This window comes from Bos taurus, chromosome 22, assembly GCF_002263795.3.
Source record: "Bos taurus isolate L1 Dominette 01449 registration number 42190680 breed Hereford chromosome 22, ARS-UCD2.0, whole genome shotgun sequence".
Classification (NCBI taxonomy): domain Eukaryota; kingdom Metazoa; phylum Chordata; class Mammalia; order Artiodactyla; family Bovidae; genus Bos; species Bos taurus.
In genome coordinates, this window is record NC_037349.1 from 45,979,630 (window position 1) to 45,999,316 (window position 19,687).

Here is a 19,687-nt window from a genome sequence, read left to right on the forward strand (position 1 = left end):
TTACCACTAGCGCCACCTGGGAAGTCCCACTAAGTGCCTAGTACAAGCCAAACACCACACTAGATCCTTTGACAGATTGCATTCTCACCCTCTCATGGTGAGCACGGCCCTGCTGCTACCCTGTTTTACAAATGAAGAGACTAAAACTCAGAGAAATGAAGTGAAATGCTTGCCTGTCACACCATTGTATGCTCTGAAGCCCAAATGCATATGCACGTCCTCGTCACATCCTGGAGCCTTCACTCTTGGCCATCACCCTGTCTGCTTCTCACCCCAATTACACTGGACGTCTCAGGCCGAAGCCGCCAGGACCTATCACTCACTTACAACGAGGCACCCAGTGGAGCATCCACACAATTGGATTTCTTTAATTTTCCCTTAGCAACAAATGTCCCTGATGAGAATAACTGACTTGGGTTCACAGTAATTATGTGCAGACAATCAGGAATGAATAGAGTTGCCATTTGAAAAGCTTTCCTCTTCTTTTGTCTCTGCGAATGCACCCTCATTCATAACCGGGTGCCAGCAAGCTCCATTCTCTTTGTGCAACTTCGCCAAAATGATACCTTTGTGATAATCAAGCAGAAATGGCCTTCCACAGTCCCCTTCATTAAGGAAATGAAGCAGATAAACAGTGTAATTATGGATTCCATTTTTAGCTAAACAAAGATGTATGTCTCAGCTCAGGGTCTTTATCCAGTGAGAGAAGGGTAAATTTAGAATGCAGAAACCTCGCAAGGCAATATTGTTATGGTGCTTGGAACTTTTCCCGGCTTATACTGGGTCTGAGATTCACATCCACATCTAACAAAGATTCAGATGATAGCAGCTCTGTGGGTGAAAGCATTCACCATCGGAATCAGTTTCTTTATCTATAAAATGGAAAAAGTCATAGCCATGCCCAGCAGAGGGCTGCAGGTCTGAATGAGACAATCAATCCACGTGAGGCAGCCTGCTCCACACAGGACTCACAGAGGGCCAGCTGCGTCTCCCGCTGCCCTCCAGCGGAGGTGGCCGGTTTTGGTTTACGGTTGAGCTTATTTTCTCCTAGCTGCCTTACTTAGGTACCTGGGAGAGGCTCAACGACACATTCCAGCAGTCCCCACCTCTCAGGTGTGTAAAAGGGATCTGAAGAGAACCCAGTGCTGGCACTCTGGAAGGGAAAAAGTGCTACATACAGGCACAGCACTTGCAGATGACTTAACCATCTGACAAGGCCTTTGTGCAGTCTGTCAGTGGAGTGAGACAGTTTGGAATTACCTATTAAGAGTTGTTTAAAAAGTTTCTAAGACAGAAAACACAGACCTGAAGCATTACATCATTTCTCTTAGCTAAAATTTTAGCTAAGCTGGAGGAGACAGAAGGGAGAAGAAAGGTGAAATTTCACAATGAGAACCTCCACGAGTTTCTGAGTGCAAAGATTGTGCCCCCCTTCATAATTCATCTCTCCTACCCTACACCCCTCAGTCTACATCAGGATTGCTCAATAGTGGCACTATGGACATTCTGAGTCAGATGATTCTTTGTTGTGAGGGGCTGTCCCATGTGTAATAGAGTGTTTTGTGGGCATCTCTGACTTCTATTCACTGGATGCCAGTAGCTCTCTCCCATCCCCAGTTGTGACCAAAAATGTCTTGACATTGCAATGACCCCTGGGAGGCAAAATCACCCCTACGCTGAAAGTTACTGGTCTAAGCAGATATCCTAGTTCACAGAGACTGGCACTCAGAAGTAACTCAACAACGAACTGTCCCTGTCAAGGACCAGCACAGGAGTGAGGGCAGATGCCTGTAGCAGCAGGGAAGGGAAGCCAACCAAGGTAAGACTGCGGTTAGTGGCAAGGAAGGTTGGCACTCACCACAAAAGCCTGGTGGGCAGGGTGGGCAGGCCATGTGGATATGAATAGGAAAGAGAGGAACGCCAGAAAGTGAAGCACTGAAGACCACCAGCCTGCTGCCCCAGCACTGAGCACACTCCTCAGAAGGAGCCAGACATTTAAGCCAAAAGGGACACCAGCTCCCAAAACAGGAGCCCCACCGCCCACGCATGGTGACTTGCCCTGTGCCACACCTTGCGTGTGGGCTTTGCATCATGCATGGTTGAATCCATTGCTCACAGCCGTATCACATCTTATCTCTGTTGACAAGCAAGGAAACCAAAGCTCATAATGACCAAGCAACTTGTCCAGAACTGCACAGCCCGCAAGTGGCAGAGGAAGGCTGCCTGACTCAGAAGTCAGGTGCTTCGTCTCTAGGTGAAACAGGGCTCCAAGCATGACTGGGAAAGACTGAGATCTGTCCCAAGGCACTGGTGCCGCAGGAACAGCAGCCGTCTGACCAACTACCATCCACTCGCTTGGCCTCCACTGATCATTTTCCTTCCTTTTCTCTCATTTAATTTCAGGGACCTTTTTTTCACCCCTAATAGTAAAAATCTGGACATGCTAGCCAAGTAAGAAAAGTGACTAGAAAAGAGATAACAAGTACCCATTAGGTAAGTTCCTTCCCATCTTCCTTTTTCAAACCATCTACAATTTTAAAAAAAGCAGGTTCATGTTATAGGTAAAATTTTCTTTGGGGTATCTGAGGGTCTTCTCTTCCTAATTCATATTCTGGTCCCTGTTTATTGACTCCCCAGTGCCCTGACTGCTGATCCGAGTTAATTCTACATCCTCCTTCTCCCCAGTCATTGGGGGTTTGGGGAGCATATACAATTTTGCATATTGTTTTTCTTGCTAAATATTACTAAGTTTTATAATTATTTCCTATGGCTTTCTGTGAATGGACTGTCATTTTTTGGTAACTGTAACTTTGTTTCCTATTTTCTGTTTCTGTTTTGTATATAGATTCATTTGTATTAATTTTAGATTCCACATATAAGTGATGTCATACAGTATTTGTCTTTCTCTGTCTTACTTTACTAAATATATTCTCTAGTTCCATCCATACTGCTGTAAATGGCAATATTTCATTCTTTATACAAGTCAACATCATCACCATTATCATAAATTAATTACAGCTACCTTTTTGAAGGCTTACTATATTCTAGTCCTACATTCAGTATACACCATGATTTAGCTTACCATTAAATACACACATACACACAAACAATAAAGAAGAGATAAATATTATTTATTTATTATTTTCTTTATTTAGCTTACTGTGGGGAAACTGAGCCTTGAAGAGATCAGCTAACTTGACAAAGGCCAATCTCAGAGCCAGAACTTATATCCATATTAAACTAGCTCTAAACTCAGGCCTCTAATAGTTTCTACTAGTTACTGATCGAATCATTGATGGCTTTTTCAGCAATGAAAATACTATGATCAGATTTATATTTTATGAAAGGTAATAGTAAAAAAGGTAATGATTGTTCATTCATTCAGCCTGAGAAAGGTGATGCGTCTATGACCTTTAGATTTCAGCACTGCCCACTAGCTTCTGAAGAATTCACTTGTGCGGTGTATGACCTCAAAGCCTTAGTTAAGAAAACAGGTCAAAGTGTATATTCAACATGAGCTGTGGACTTTCTGTCAGCCTGAACGGCACTGCCCTCAGCACAAAAGATGCCTTCCGCTAACAGAAAGGAGAAATCACCACTTTGTCCTGGGTAGTCGTATGCGAGCACATTCCCTGGTAAAAAGTAGCTGGTGGATCCCGGGCTCATCACTCTGAGCAAGGAAAACGAAGACAGCTGCTCCTTACCTTTAGCTGTCATATCTGAGTGCCACCAACTGCAAAGGTTAAATTCCACCAGAAACCTAAGCAGGGAATGGAAAAGCCAGGGTTACTTGGTTACCCACACCCTGAATGGAAGAGTGACATTCTGTGTTATTCAACATCACTCACCTCATTTGAAAGAATAACATCATCTGATATCTGGATATATCAACATGGTTCATTCAGTTAACCACTGAATTTTCACTAGGTTTTGTCTTACTTGTAAAAGACTGTTTTATCACCATTGCCAGCCAAACCCTGAAATCAGGTTCACTTAAGACTCAGGGATTCATTTGAGAAATATCATGCTTTATAGGGAAAACTTTTTTTCTTATTATAGTCTGAGTCCACAGTAAAAAGTCCACATTCAAAGGGCTTCTCCTACCTTGGTTCAGAAATACAAACGGAATAGTCTCTACTTAGACTATGATCTGCAGTATAAAGGATACTTTCAAAATTTACACTGTCACACATGTATTTGAGTGTGTGTGTGTGTGTGTAGGGCAAGGTGGTGAGGACAATTGGAATAAACTCCTTTTTAGGAAATTATGTCCCAATGCAACTTCACAAAAATCATAATTTCTCAATTGCTAGTAAAGAATGCCAATGAAAGTGAAAGTTGCTCAGTCGTGTCTGACTCTTTACAATACCATTGTCTACACAGTCCATTGAATTCTTCATGGCAGAATACTGGAGTGGGTTGCCATTTCCTTCTCCAGGGGATCTTCCCAACCCAGGGATCAAACCCAGGTCTCCCACATTGTAGACAGATTCTTTACCAGCTGAGCTACCAGGTAAAACCAAATGGAAGGAAATAGATCAAAATCTAGTCATTTCCTTCTCAGGCTCATGGCTGCTATCACTCGCAGCTCACAATGAAAATCCCACTATTACCTGTATCTTCTGTCTCTTATATACACAAAGAACTTACTCTCCACGTGAAGTTATACTTAATATAGGTTACATTAAAGCAATAAATAAGACATTGTCCGTTCGTGAAATAACAAGAAATCTGCCTTAAACACACAGAACTAGAAATTTAATGGGAAAATAAGAATGAGAGTCTGGTGCAGCTTGAATGAGCTGGTTTCCATGCTGGTCCATGGAATTCCTTCCTTCTGTGTGACACAGGGTTTCTGTAATGTGTCCAATATCTCATCTGGAAGTCAAGCCTTTCATCTTTGTGCCATTTCAAGTTTGACCTAAGTCACAGATGCATCCAGCAGGACTGTAATTTGACAAGGTAAACAATTAAATCACACCTGAGAAAGCCCCTGACCCATGACTGCACAGGCCCCCACGCCTGCACATGCCAAGACATCCAAAGCAGCACGGTGGACAGCCCTGGCAATTTGTTCTTCTGACCACAGCCCACCCAGGCTGCATTAAAAACAGCCAGACGTCGATGTTAAATTTAACAGTAACCACAATAAATAAATTTGGTTTGTGTACTGCAAGCTGTTAGTCTGCTAAACAGTGACATAAGGGCATAAGCAGTGGCCACGATTCACCTATTAAAAGATGATCTTTTGGACTCTACATTCAATATTTCGAGATGTTCAGTGAGTTTATCACAGAGTGTGAGGAATCATCTAATGGTTATTGGAAGCATGAAGCACAATCTCTCAATTCACTTTAGAACACAGAAAAGTAATGCTTTTTTAAAAACGCAGCAAATTGTACTTACAAGACAAGTTCTGTCATTATCCATTTCACTGCAGCAAGGAAGGCATTATAAGGCTGCAGAGAAGAATTCGGTTCATTAAAAACAATGTATCACACACAAAATTTGTAGTTTAACCTAAGGCTTTACATAAAGACAATGTTATTCTTCTAGAGAGATTCATATCATGTCAAAAAACAGTGAAGCTCTCCCTTAAAGACGAAAATGGTTGGATACTATATCCCAAAACTAACATTTTAAAACTTTGAACTCCCCTGTGGTAAGATGTGATTTACAAGTCAAATAAACATGATCTAATACAGGGGTTATCTCTGGGAGGAAAAAGGAAGTTCAGCAAACGATGCTTAAACCTTTACCCTCTGGGGGCTAATATTTCGCAGCCTAATGCTGAGCGGCAGGAATCATATAACTAATTTCAAATGGTAATTCTCAGGGCTGCCTTTTGGAAAGGTGATTCCCTGTTCTCCATCACTGTATGTCATTCATTGAAATAAGCAAAAATTGCACATACTTGATTTTAATGCTGCCCATGAATTATGTAGGATTTAAGCTGCCTTTTCTCACACTCACATATTCGGACTTGAAAAAAAATGATAACCATATAAACATGTGATTTTATCCTTGCAGAAAATCCCCTTCACTCTATAAAAGAAGGCATTGACAGGCTAATCTTTATTTCAGAATATTTTAATTAAAAAAAGCAGTGGGATTATTTACCCTGTGATATTTCCTATGTGGATAATTCAATTTCCTGAATTCTGGAAAATACCAGGTCTCCCCCTCAGTCAGTTCTTTGTACCTAGGTATGCCAGATATGTGAGCGGTGGGTGGACTTGAGAGACAGGCAATGACACTGGCAAAGCCCGGGCCCCAAGCTGCAGGTCCAGAAAAGCCTCAGAACCTTTTGTGGTTCCCTTTAGGTAGCAGGGAAATGAAATACCTAATCCTGGTTTCTGATGTGATGGCTGCTTAATCCTACCTTCAAAGCATTTTGCTGATAAGGACTAGAACTAGGAATGGGAGGATTATCCAGTTTCAAATAAAACAAGAACAAATTTATATACCCCTGAACATTTTTAAAAACATCCCTATTCAAGCCAATAAGCAAATGCACAGAACAACAGTCCGTGGGGGTTACTCCCAGCCCACCCAGATGGCAGACTGAATCTCTGACTCTGACTGAGTGTGTCTTCATCACTCCCTGAACCACAGGGCTTTCAGAATTAGGGTCATCTAAGGATGTGAATTATTAACTATTTCCTAAAACCAAATGCAGCCATGCAGTCCTGTGGTTCTGCCATTACACTTCTTATGGCTTGAAAAATAACCATCTCTCTTTCAGACCATAGGACAGTTCTGGATCTTTGTACCCACTGGGATGGGTAGTGACATTTCAGTGTGGGAGGAGAGAATTAATAGAGGGATTAAGGATGTTTTGGAAGTGAGGAAGGGGAGGCACAGGGGCAGGATACTCAAGGATTCTCTGTCAGATGCTGGCTCAATGCAGGGTAAACAAAGGGATTATATAAATATGGGATTAAAATTTTAAATGCACATTAACATTCAGAAGGGCAAAGCCATTGAGCTTTTAAGCCTAATGATAAAAACATATCTTGGGAACATTTTAAGTCTGGAAATACTTATGCTAAGGTTAGGGAAACTGGGTTAGGAAATATGTGTTGATTCTCATTCTAAAAAGTGGTATTTTTCAAATCGTCCCATTTTTAGTTCCAAGTTGCCTCTCAGAAATGTCCCAGCTCAGAATCATTTCTTGCTCCTTTAGTCTAGGAGAACCGTGTTAAATATTTGGTTTTTAAATAATCCCCTTGCAAGATCTTACATCTGCAAATGAGAAGGTGTGTATTTATATTTTAAAACCAAAATGGTTCTTAAATTTTGTGTTTCAAACCAAATTTTAGGTTGACTTTTGGAATTTACAAAATGATAACATGTAAGGGTTATACTTACACCTATATGCCAGACTATGTAGAAGTATCTATGTCTGCTTTTTCTGTGTTTTCAAGTTATTGGTGGCCAAACTTACATTGCTTGCACATTGCAAATTATATTTTTAAACCAAGGGTAAATTTTAAGTTAATTTCTGGTGATCCGAAAGCCAGTTCCTAATGATACAAAGTTATGTTGATGGATGCTCAACTGTGACACCATGGATGGATCAGCTCCAGGGAAAATAATGTTAAAAGCAGCAACACAATTAGAGTGGAGAATCTGATCAAAATGTGAATTTGTTCACAGGCTAGCAGCTCTATTATAACCAAAAAGAAGGTTTCTATTGAACCAAACCAAAGTCTCTTTTATTTGAGAATAAGGAATAGACAAAACTTCTCCCCTTTTCTACCCATCAAAAGGGGGGTTGCCGCATTAATCCATCAAAGGCTTCAGGTCTGTTTGTCATTCCGGAAATCACCAGATTTGGATTTAACAGAAATAACTTTTTTTAACCGATGAAATCAGGAAGCACATTTAAATATTCATTATTTTGAAACATAAACTTGATGGGTCCAAGGAAAACTATATGCACACACAGAGACAGGAAAAAACACACAGCTGTCTTCTGAGTGACTGTACTGTACTTACATCCAGAAGACCGTGGGCGCCGTCACTGCTCTCCTTGTTGGCCCTGCACATGGCTTGATAGTCATAAAGGGTAATTCTATAGAAGAGAAGGGAAAGGAGCTTCACTAAATGGGAAGACGTGAGAACCACATGGTGCTGCGGACCAACCAGCAGGTGAAGAGTCACTAACCACCAGCCAGGGCAACAGTGAGAAACGCAAATCAAGGCAGGCCTAACAAGGGTGTTGTTTCCCAGACGGCTCAGTGGTAAAGAATCCATCTGCCGATACAGGAGACGTGGGTTTGATCCCTGGGTTGGGAAGATCCCTTGGAGAAGGAAATGACAACCCACTCCAGTATTCTTGCCTGGAGAATCCCACGGAAAGAGGAGCCTGGTGGGCTACAGTCTACGGGGTCACAAAAGAGTTGGACACGACTTAGTGACTACACAACAAGAGTGACAAGCACGGGACACAGCAAAGTCCAGGGCTACAGACACAGTCATGTCACACTTGGAACTTAAAGAACAAGAGAACAAAGGTGATTAGCGGGATGGAAAAGGGGAACAGAACCCTCCTCCCCAAAAAGCATGATAAAACAGTTATTTTGGCTTGAACAAGGATGACTTGCATGGACAAGGATACGCCAAAGGAATACGCTGTTTTAAACTGAATCCTGGGCCTCTGCTGGAACCCACATGGACTGTCTCCAAGGTTGAGAAGAGCTGGGAAGGGTCACTTTGGGTTAAGAAATGGCAGGATCCACTGTCTCGTTTAGGCACTAAGAAATAGGCTCAGACCAAGAGAAGGCCAGCTCCTTGACTGTTTGTTGAAAACCAGCTGACTTCTTGGTTGGAACCCCGCCCCTCCCTTTCATTCCCATAGTAGTGAATATACCCTTACTTTTGAAAACAGTACAGTTTATGAAACAAGAAAATGGATGTTTGTTCCTGCCTTGGTGATAAAAATATAGCTCTTATTCCAGTTATGACCTTTATTGAGTTGCAATGATATTTTACTTTCAATTTTTTTCCAGACATTTTATTTTCTTATTAACACTTTTACAAAGTAAAAAGAATGGCAATTTCCAGTAGCCATTTACGAGCTTTAAGATGGAGCAAATACTTTATCCCACACATGCATTTCATCCCTCCCCCCAGTTCCTCTTCCCACTATTCCTGGCATCCCAAAGGAGACACACTTAAAGTCCAACCTGAGTTATGTAACAGGTGCCAGATGACACGTTAACACTGTAATACATGAACTTCTAAATAACTGGAAGGAATTCTCCCTCCAGGAATCCCTTTCTGAAATCAGGCAGTGCTTAATGTGAAGCATACTTAATGTTGGGCTGGGAATGTATGCTAGAATAAAAGTTCCATACTACAGGACTGGAGTTGGATCTGTTTCACACCTAGCACAGCACCCAGCATGGAGAAGGTATTAATATTCTGACTTAAAAGGTAGAATGCATGAATGATCATCTGATTGCCTGAATCTTGAATAGTTGATGACGCAACTGAAATTGAAGAGATCAACTGCAAAATGTGATGTGAAGGCTTCCTGCTTTAGAAATAAATTAGAGAGATTACACACCCAGATTAACCAAAGAGCACCTATGCGCACCCAGAAAAAAATTGGCCACTCTGACCACAGTGAGATGGAAACCAGTTCCTGACAAGCACCACACAGGCATCCATAGGCGGCAGAGCCAAAGTGGGTACCTGTGCTGCACAATCTCCTGGCAAGTCCTCCAAAGCCCCTTCCTCTTCAGGACATTTTTAGTCTTGCTGACTGTCCCCTGACTTTTTCCCTCTCAGCAGATGCAAGCAGAATCAGTGTATATTGAGAAAGAAATGAAGCCCATGAACCATCCAAGCATCTGGCTTGGGGAACTCCCTGAATAAACTTCTCACAGAAACACTCATCAGCCACAGAATAAACCATAGGCCACAATGCTGCTGCTGCTGCTGTTGCTAAGTCACTTCAGTTGTGTCCAACTCTGTGCGACCGCATAGATGGCAGCCCATAAGGCTCCCCCGACCCTGGGATTCTCCAGGCAAGAACACTGGAGTGGGTTGCCATTTCCTTCTCCAATGCATGAAAATGAAAAGTGAAAGTGAAGTCACTCAGTCGTATCCGACTCTTGGTGACCCCATGGACTGCAGCCTACCGGGCTCCTCCGTCCATGGGATTTTCCAGGCAAGAGTACTGGAGTGGGGTGCCACTGCCTTCTCTGATAGGCCACAATGGACAATGCTAATTGGCCCCTGACTGGCCCACCACACCAGTCTGCATCCTCAACAGGGGATTTCTGCCGGTGACCCTGGAAGGGTTTTCTAGGATTTGACCAGAACTATTATTAGCTTTATCCTTTTCCTACTACCCAACTCTGTCTCTGCAGCTGGAATCTGGATCCGAGCTGGTGAAAGGCAGCATGGGTTGAGTGGAACATGGCTGTGCTTGGTGTCTTACAGACATGGATGAAGTATGGCCTTGGCTTAAAAGGTCGGTTCTGCCGTTTATCCAGGGTGCAGTCATAGCAGGTTGCTCACCTTCTTCTGAGGCTTTATTTTCTCACTTATAAATAAACTTCCAGAGATGCTCTGAGTTTAAATAATCAGGCATGTGGAAGGATACTGAAATACACCATGCATCAATGCTAGTCTCATTATGAGTCTTACAACAGAAGGCCTGATTATGTTTTGCTGGATTTTAGACTCTTCAGTTCAGTTCAGTTCAGTCACTCAGTCGTGTCTGGCTCTTTGCAACCCCATGAATTGCAGCACGCCAGGCCTCCCTGTCCATCACCAACTCCCGGAGTTCACTCAGACTCACGTCCATCGAGTCAGTGATGCCATCCAGCCATCTCATCCTCTATCGTCCCCTTCTTCTCCTGCCCCCAATCCCTCCCAGCATCAGAGTCTTTCCAATGAGTCAACTCTTCGCATGAGGTGGCCAAAGTACTGGAGTTTCAGCTTTAGCATCATTCCTTCCAAAGAAATCCCAGGGCTGATCTCCTTTAAAATGGACTGGTTGGATCTCCTTGCAGTCCAAGGGACTCTCAAGAGTCTTCTCCAACACTACAGTTCAAAAGCATCAATTCTTCGGTGCTCAGTTTTCTTCACAGTCCAACTCTCACATCCATACATGACCACTGGAAAAACCATAGCCTTGACTAGACAGACCTTTGTTGGCAAAGTAATGTCTCTGCTTTTGAATATCCTATCTAGGTTGGTCATAACTTTTCTTCCAAGGAGTAAGCGTCTTTTAATTTCATGGCTGCAGTCACCATCTGCAGTGATTTTGGAGCCCCAAAAAACTTAATGATTAACAATCTACCTTTGAAGACAGTGACCTAAGCTCAAATCATAACTCATCTACATATTACAATGATGTTTTAATTTAACCCTCATTGTGCTTCAGTTTTCTCATCTGTAAAATAGTGAGAGCAATGGCTTCCTTATAGGGCGGTCATGAGGATTAAATGAGGTTATACACACGCACTGCCTTTAGCATAGTGCCTAGTACAGAGGAGGCATTCAGCAGAAGGCAGGGCTGCAGCTGCTGTTGTAATTTATTAGTCTGGTTTTCATTGCCATTATTAATTAATGGGGGTGGTGTTAAACGCATTGGGAATTGACTCAGGCTTTATCCAGCTGGCTGGATAGGCCTCCTGGTTTTCTTAGCTCATTGGCATGTATGATGCAGTGTAAAATTCACACTTGTTACTGCAGTAACAGACACCTTCAGAAGCCATGCAAGGGTTATCAAGGGATCATGTGGCAGCTTCTGTCCATGAGCTTTATAGCTGGAGACCAGGGTAACAATAGCTGATGTTTACTGAAGTCTGTTTAGCAACTATCAGCAAGGTACTCTTCTAAGGATGTCCCTGCGAGAGTCTAATCATCCCCATTTCACAGAGGGGCAAACCAAGTCTCAGCCAGCCTAAAAATGTGTCCAAGGTCACATACCTAACAGGTACAGAGCCAGAATTATATGGGGGCCACACTGAATCCACTTCTCTCTGCCTTCTGCTCAGCAGCAGGTTCTGACAGGTCCTAGGAAATGTTTAGAATTCAGCCCTGTGCCCCACCCCAGAGTCTTACTGGAATGTCACAGGAAAAGCTACCCAAGATAAAGTCTCATAATCAATATCCAGAATCAACTTTCATCCCAAGTTGAGGGGCTGTTATGGGGTCACCAGGCTAGGCTGGACCAACTGCCCGGGCTAGTGAGACCCCTTTTCCCTGGTAACTGCCCTGACAGGCAGATGGTTGGAAACCCAGGACTCTACTGGAATCATTTTCAAAGCCTCCAGTTTACAAGTTGGGGTCAAACTCAACTGCTCTGGGGGCAGCCTCTGGGTCAGGGTCCCTGCCTTTCATTTCATAAGGAAGCTTTCCTCATCTGATTACCATGGAGGAGGTTACAAAATAAACCTGCTCTGTCTTCTCCACACTTAAGACAGCTTTAACTAGATGTTGCAGAGAGACTTCCAGATTGTGTGATTTTGTTACTGTTTTAAATAACTCCATTTTGTGGCTACCTGTATCCTGTTCGGCTGATTATAGTTAAAGAACGTGATAACGGCCTGCTTTCATTTGGCTCTAAAATAAGCCCTGAGCGTCCTGCCCAGCCCAAGATTGGCGCTGCACTGCTGCACTCAGCAGCAGGGGTTTATTCTCATTACAGATAACATGCCTTAATCTCCATGACATCACCACCAGGCCACAGCAACCGCGGGCTGCTGGGGAGACCTTATCATTAACATCTCTGTGCTCCCCAGATGGGTCTCTTTGAAACTTTGCCGGAAGGCAGATACAGTCTCTGAGGAAGAAACTCAAAGCAACGCAAACCAAGCATGGGCAACCCTATGTGTCCTATACTGGGTGCCTGGCTTGCAACATTAGGATTTACTTAAAGCCATTTTCCTGATTCTGCTCTTTTCCAACAAGACAAAAATTATGACCAAGAACACGATTTCTTCTAAAAAAACAAGGCTGAATTTCAAAGACATGAGTGCAGCTAATTTAAGGTCATTACTAATGGTGGACACCAGCATTTATTAAACACATACTATGTGACCGTGAGGCCAGGCACTTTACCTGCAATGACTCTAACTCACTTTGGCTAAAAATCTGCCCCCAACCCAGTCTTGAAACAGCTTAATGTTTGCAAATATGGCCCTAAAACCATAAGGACCCACTGAGGGTCATATTTAAACAATTTTCAATCAAAAAGCAGGAAAAGCCAAGTGACTCACTAGGGCAGCATGTAAAAAATATGTATTCTTTGTTGGGCTATAAAATGTGTTCTCTGGAGCAATTTTCAACTTCCAAGTGTCAGGGGAATAGAGCAGGAACATAGGAAATTCTAAACAAAGGGATTGTCACCAGGAAGCCTTACTCTTTCTTAGACCTGAACAGCCAGGAGAGGGAAAGCCCCATCTGTTGATCTGAATGCTAATATAAGATCCAAAAGGAGCTTTTCCTTCTTTCTTTTCTGCCTAGGTGGCCAACTCATCCCATAGCCTCTTCTTATAGAGACTGTACTATTCTTTAAGATCAACAGAGCACATCTAACACAGCAGAGGTGGTGAGTTGAAGCTGCCTTTGAACCCTCTGATGGAAAATCACTAAAACCTACCTAGTTAATGAGCACGCATCATCAGAAGAGAATAAGTGCCCCAAGGCTGCACCAGCCAGAAGCCCAGTGCACCAGGTATCCGGGCCCCTCGGGGTCGACTACAGAGCCCTGAGGGTGAGCCTCACTCTTTTATAGATTAAGCAGAGGGTTGATCAGCCTCAAGTGATTTTCATCAACTGGTGCTGAGACTACAAAAAGAAACAAAGTCACAGACACTGGTCACATCAGCATCTCACCCAGGTAATAAAAGCAGTAACAATAAGAAATAATAAATTACTTTGTGCCATCCAAGTGTTATCTCGGATGTTGGGGCATGGAGAGGAAACTAACGCTCGAGAGTGAAGTCCCTGTGGCTCTGGGAAGCAGCCACAGCTGCTTCAATCCTGGGCACAGTATTGCCCTGTGCCTAGTAGGTCCACCTAGCCAGTTGCTTGTCTGCTCATTCAACTGGCCCATGAAAATTAGCCTTCCCTGAAACTGAAGGGGGAAAATGCAATCGTGATTAATCCCGTGTAGAAAAGGTAAAATTTCTTTTGTTTCTTTGAGTAAGAAATAGAAGGAAATAGTTGAATTCTGCTTGTGGAATGAGTAAACGCCAAGCCCGTTTGAGGCAGGAAACCTGGATTCTAGAGGAGCACCCTTGGGCCCAGCCAGGTTCCTGGAGCCGTGTGCACATCTCCCAGCAAGGGCACCACGGTACCGCCTGGGCCGTTCTTGGCACGCCACGGGGCACATGACCGAGGCTCAGGATGTCAGAACCTAAGGATACTGGTGTTGCCAGTGTCCTTGATATTAGTCAAACCCAACATGTGTTATTGAATGCTCCTGCTTTCATTGCCTGGGGTCAGACATCATGGACAGATGTGCTACATGGTGGCTATGACCAAGTGTGTTTAGGACTGCACTGGGCATGTGGGATATGGAGAAAACTAGGAGTCAGGAATACAGCTTCATCTCTGGAAGGGCTTCAGAGTGAATATCACAGGAAGTAGGATTCAATATTTAGAGGACTTCCATACTCTTTAACCCTTTGATATTCTGGAACTTACTATTATTTCTAGTACAACCAAATAACTGATATTCTATTCCAACTCTGAAAGACTTCTTTTACTTTCTCTTGAAACAAAACAAGCAGGAAGATGAACAAATATCTTTCCAGAAAATACTTTAGTTTTCTCCAACTATGGGAAAAGATGAGTGATGAATAGGAAAACATGGCCTGGAATTTCAGAGACAAGAGTTCAAATTCCATCTCCCAACTCACAACTTTGAGCTGACTGTGGCTCAGATCATGAACTCCTTATTGCAAAATTCAGACTTAAATTGAGGAAAATATGGAAAATCACTAGACCATTCAGTTATGAATTAAATCAAATCCCTTACAATTATACAGTAGAAGTGACAAATAGATTCAAATGATTAGATCTAACAGACAGAGTGCATGAAGAACTATGGACAAAGATTCACAACACTATAAAGGAGGCAGTGATCAAAACCATCTCCAAGAAGAAGAAATACAAAAAGGCAAAATGGTTGTCTGATGAGGCCTTACAAACAGCTGAGAAGAGAAGTGAAAGGCAAAGGAGAAAAGGAAAGATATATCCATCTGAATTCAGAGTTTCAAAGAATAGCAAGGGGAGATAAGAAAGTCTTCCAGAGTGAATAAAGTGAAGAAATAGAGGAAAACAATAGAATGGGAAAGACTAGCGATATCTTCAAGAAAAGTAGAGATACCAATGGAACATTTCATGCAAAGATGGGCACAGATCAGATCAGATCAGATCAGTCTCTAAGTCATGTCCGACTCTTTGCGACCCCATGAATTGCAGCACGCCAGGCCTCCCTGTCCATCACCAACTCCCAGAGTTCACTCAGAGTCATGTGCATCAAGTCAGTGATGCCATCCAGCCATCTTATCCTCTGTCGTCCCCTTCTCCTCTTGCCCCCAATCCCTCCCAGCGTCAGAGACTTTTCCAATGAGTCAACTCTTCGCACAAGGTGGCCAAAGTACTGGAGTTTCAGCTTTAGCATCATTCCTTCCAAAGAAATCCCAGGGCTGATCTCCTTCAGAATGGACTGGTTGGATCTCCTTGCAGTCCAAGGGACTCTCAAGAGTCTTCTCCAACACCACAGTTCAAAAGCATCAATTCTTCAGTGCTCAGCCTTCTTCACAGTCCAACTCTCACACCCATACATGACCACTGGAAAAACCATAGCCTTGACTAGACGAACCTTTGTTGGCAAAGTAATGTCTCTGCTTTTGAATATGCTATCTAGGTTGGTCATAACTTTCCTTCCAAGGAGTAAGCATCTTTTAATTTCATGGCTGCAGTCACCATCTGCAGTGATTTTGGAGCCCAAAAAATAAAGTCTGACACTGTTTCCCCATCTATTTCCCATGAAGTGATGGGACCGGATGCCATGATCTTCGTTTTCTGAATGTTGAGCTTTAAGCCAACTTTTTCACTCTCCACTTTCACCTTCATCAAGAGGCTTTTGAGTTCCTCTTCACTTTCTGCCATAAGGGTGGTGTCATCTGCATATCTGAGGTTATTGATATTTCTCCCAGCAATCTTGATTCCAGCTTGATTGAAAGATGGGCACAATAAAGGACAAAAATGGCATGGACATAACAGAAGCAGAAGATATTAAGAAGAGGTGGCAAGAATACACAGAAGGACTATACAAAAAAGATCTTCATGACCCAGATAACCACAATGGTGTGATCACTCGCCTAGAGTCAGACATTTTGGAGTGTTGAAGTCAAGTGGGTCTTAGGAAGCATCACTATGAACAAAGCTAGTGGAGGTGATGGAATCCCAGCTGAGCTACTTCAAATGATAAAATATGATGTTGTGAAAGTGCTGCACTCAATATGTCAGCAAACTTGGAAAACTCAGCAGTGGCCACTGGACTGGAAAAGGTCAGTTTTCACCCCAATCCCAAAGAAAAGCAATGCCAAAGAATGTTCAAACTATGGCACAATTGCACTCATCTCACATGCTAGCAAAGTAATACTCAAATTTCTCCAAGTGAGGCTTCAATAGTACATGAACTGAGAACTTTCAGATGTTCAAGCTGGATTTAGGAAAGGCAGAGGAAACAGTGACCGAATTGCTAACATCCACTGGATCATAGAAAAGCAAGAGAATTCCAGGAAAGCATCTACTTCTGCTTCATTAACTACGCTGAAGCCTTTGACTGTGTGGATCACAACAAACTGTGGAAAATTCTTCAAGAGATAGGAATACCAGACCACCTGACCTGCCTCCTGAGAAATCTGCAGACAGGTCAAGAAGCAACAGTTAGAACTGGACATGGAACAACAGACTGGTTCCAAATTGGGAAAGGAGTATGTCAATGCTGTATATTGTCACCCTGCTTATTTATAATTTATATGCAGAGTACATCATGTGAAATGCTGGGCTAGATGAAGTACAGGCTGGAATCAAGATTGCTGGGAGAAATATTAATAACATCAGATACGCAGATGACACCACCCTTATGACAGAAGACGAAGAGGAACTAAAGAGTCTCTTGATGAAGGTGAAAGAGAAGAGTGAAAAAGCTGGCTTAAAACCCAACATTCAAAAAACAAAGATCATGGCATCCAGTCCCTTCACTTCATAGCAAATAGATGGGGAAACGAAACAGTGACAGACTTTATTTTCTTGGGCTCCAAAATTACTGCAGATGGTGACTGCAGCCATGAAATTAAGACCCTTGTCCTTTGGAAGAAAAGCTATGGCCAACCTAGACAGTGTATTAAAAAGCAGAGACATTACTTTGCCAACAAAGGCCCGTACAGTCAAAGCTGTGGTTTTTCCAGCAGTTACATTGGATGTGAGAGTTGGACCGTAAAGAAGGCTGAATACTGAAGAACTGATGCTTTTGAACTGTGGTGTTCGAGAAGACTCTTGAGAGTCTCTTGGATTGCAAGGAAATCAGTCCTGAATATTCATTGGAAGGACTGATACTGAAGTTGAAGCTCCAATCCTTTGGCCACCTGATGCAAAGAGCTGACTCATTAGAAAAGACCCTGATATTAGCTGGGAAAGATTCAAGGCAGGAGGAGAAGGGGATGAAAGAGGACAAGATTGTTGGATGGCATCACTGACTCAATGGACACGAGTCTGAGCAAGCTCCGAGAGATGGTGAAGGCCGGGAAAGCCTGGCATGCTACGGTCCATGGGACCGCCAAGAGTGGGACATGACTGAGTGACTAAACAACGACAACAACTCACTACTGTGGGTGAACTTGAACAAATTACTAAAACACTTAAAGCCTCCACATCCAGTTCGTCTTTTGTCAAATGACAATAGCTATTTCATGAATCTGTCACAAGGCTTAATTAAGGTAATGCATGTAAACTATCTGGAATGCCTTGCCTGTATAGTTGACCCTTGAACCATATAAGGGCTGGAAAGCTGATCCTCTCTGCAGTTGAAAATCTTAGTACAGCTTGCCCTGTGTATACAGTTTCTCCATAACTGCAGTTCCATGTCCATGGATTCAACCAACCACAGACTGTGTAATACTTAATATACTGACTATTAAAAAAAAAAATCCATGTATAAGCAGACCTGCACAGTTCAAACCCGTGTTGTTCAAGGGCCAAATGCAGTTAGTACTCAATAAACAAGACATGCTGCTGTTAGGATGAAGATGAGTGGCTATTGTAATTGTTGTAATTGGGGATCCTCAAGCAGCAGCTTTGGGATTTTCAAGAGCAGTTCATTGGAATCTCCGTGTCTCTGCATTCCAGAAAATTTGGCCCAGAAACACACTTGTCCAAGCCAATGTGACTTCTTGTTCCCTTCAACGCCACCTCTGACAAACCACTTCTGTGGACATGGTCAGGTCAACAGGAAGCCAAGAAGCCATTACATTCCTAACATGAGCTGCTGAGTATCAAGACGTCGGTGGGGCAGTCGGCGCTAGGGAGCAGGCATGCAAACGTAACAGACTTCTCTTCTAACACTCTCTGGATTCTGGGGCCAGGGCATTCGCTGAAATGTAACGCAGTCACCAAAGCCAGGGAAAGTGCCAGTCGCCCACCATGGAGCCGAGAGCAGTTTCATCATATAGAGATGGGGGTAGAAACCGTATAAGTCTTCAATCTACCTGGTGGATCACCTTTTTAGAAAGGCAATTTAGAAAAAGCCACCAGAGTGAATTCTATACAAGTCAACTATGTTAATGAATGTGTGTATGTGGTGGCAGGGGCCGGGGCGAGGGGAGGAGAACATGCACCGGGCTCTACGGGGAAAGTTAAACATGGTCTTGGAGGGGTGAAATCTCGGGCGTGCTGCACTACGCACAGAAAACAAACAAAGAAACAAAACCAGAACAAAACAGAAAAGACACAACCAAGAGACTCTCCGTAGACTCAGTAGCTCCAAGGCAAAAACAAACTACTAGTGCTGTGTGCTAAGTTGCTTCAGTCATGTCCGACTCTTTGCAACCCTATGGACTGTAGCTCACCAGGCTCCTCTGTCCATGGGATTCTCCAGGCAGGAATATTGCAGTGCGTTGCCATGCCCTCCTGCAGGGGATCTTCCCAACCCAGGGAACCTGTGTCTCTTCTGTCTCCTGCATTGGTAGGCAGGTTCTTTACCACTAGAGCCACCTTCATTTCTCTGCAAGCCAAGGGCCAGGAGTGCCTACTGGTCTTCCCTTTCTTGAGCTTCCTCTATACACAGAGAACAAAGGAAGACCCTTAAGGAAGACCCTTTGGCAGAAACCACAGGATCTTTGGTACAAGCATGCATTTATTCCATTTAACTCTCACTGCAGGAATAAAAATCATTCTTTTGATTTCATTTTGCTGTAAAAAAAAAAATAAATAAAGCCAAAATTATGGAGCTAAATTTGCCAAGAGTCAGACAGCTTCAAAGTAGGTAGCACCTAGACTCGAACCCTGGTGCACTAAACTTAGTATTTCTTGATCCTGACAGTACCTGCAAATCACATGGATGCTCCATCCCCAGACTAGTTTAATACGAACCTCGAATCTCGCGGGGGCACAGCTGGAGCAGAGGTGTGTTCTCAAAGCTCTC

At 43.1% G+C, this 19,687-nt stretch overlaps 1 protein-coding gene across 6 annotated transcripts in view; it reads right to left on the minus strand.

Annotated features, from left to right (window-relative positions):
• CACNA2D3 (calcium voltage-gated channel auxiliary subunit alpha2delta 3) overlaps positions 1 to 19,687 on the minus strand; it is a 900,236-nt gene that overhangs the window by 61,341 nt on the left and 819,208 nt on the right. For 5 of the 6 annotated variants that reach the window (XM_059879667.1, XM_059879666.1, XM_059879665.1 and 2 more), the window contains 3 exons: positions 8,002 to 8,077; positions 5,407 to 5,459; positions 3,705 to 3,760 (listed from right to left, as the gene is read on the minus strand). In XM_059879667.1, the coding sequence (XP_059735650.1) occupies positions 3,705 to 3,760; positions 5,407 to 5,459; positions 8,002 to 8,077 (185 nt within the window). Of the gene's footprint in view, positions 1 to 3,704; positions 3,761 to 4,736; positions 4,948 to 5,406; positions 5,460 to 8,001; positions 8,078 to 19,687 lie in introns of those variants that run through there. The other variant, XM_059879669.1, reaches the window with a different exon arrangement.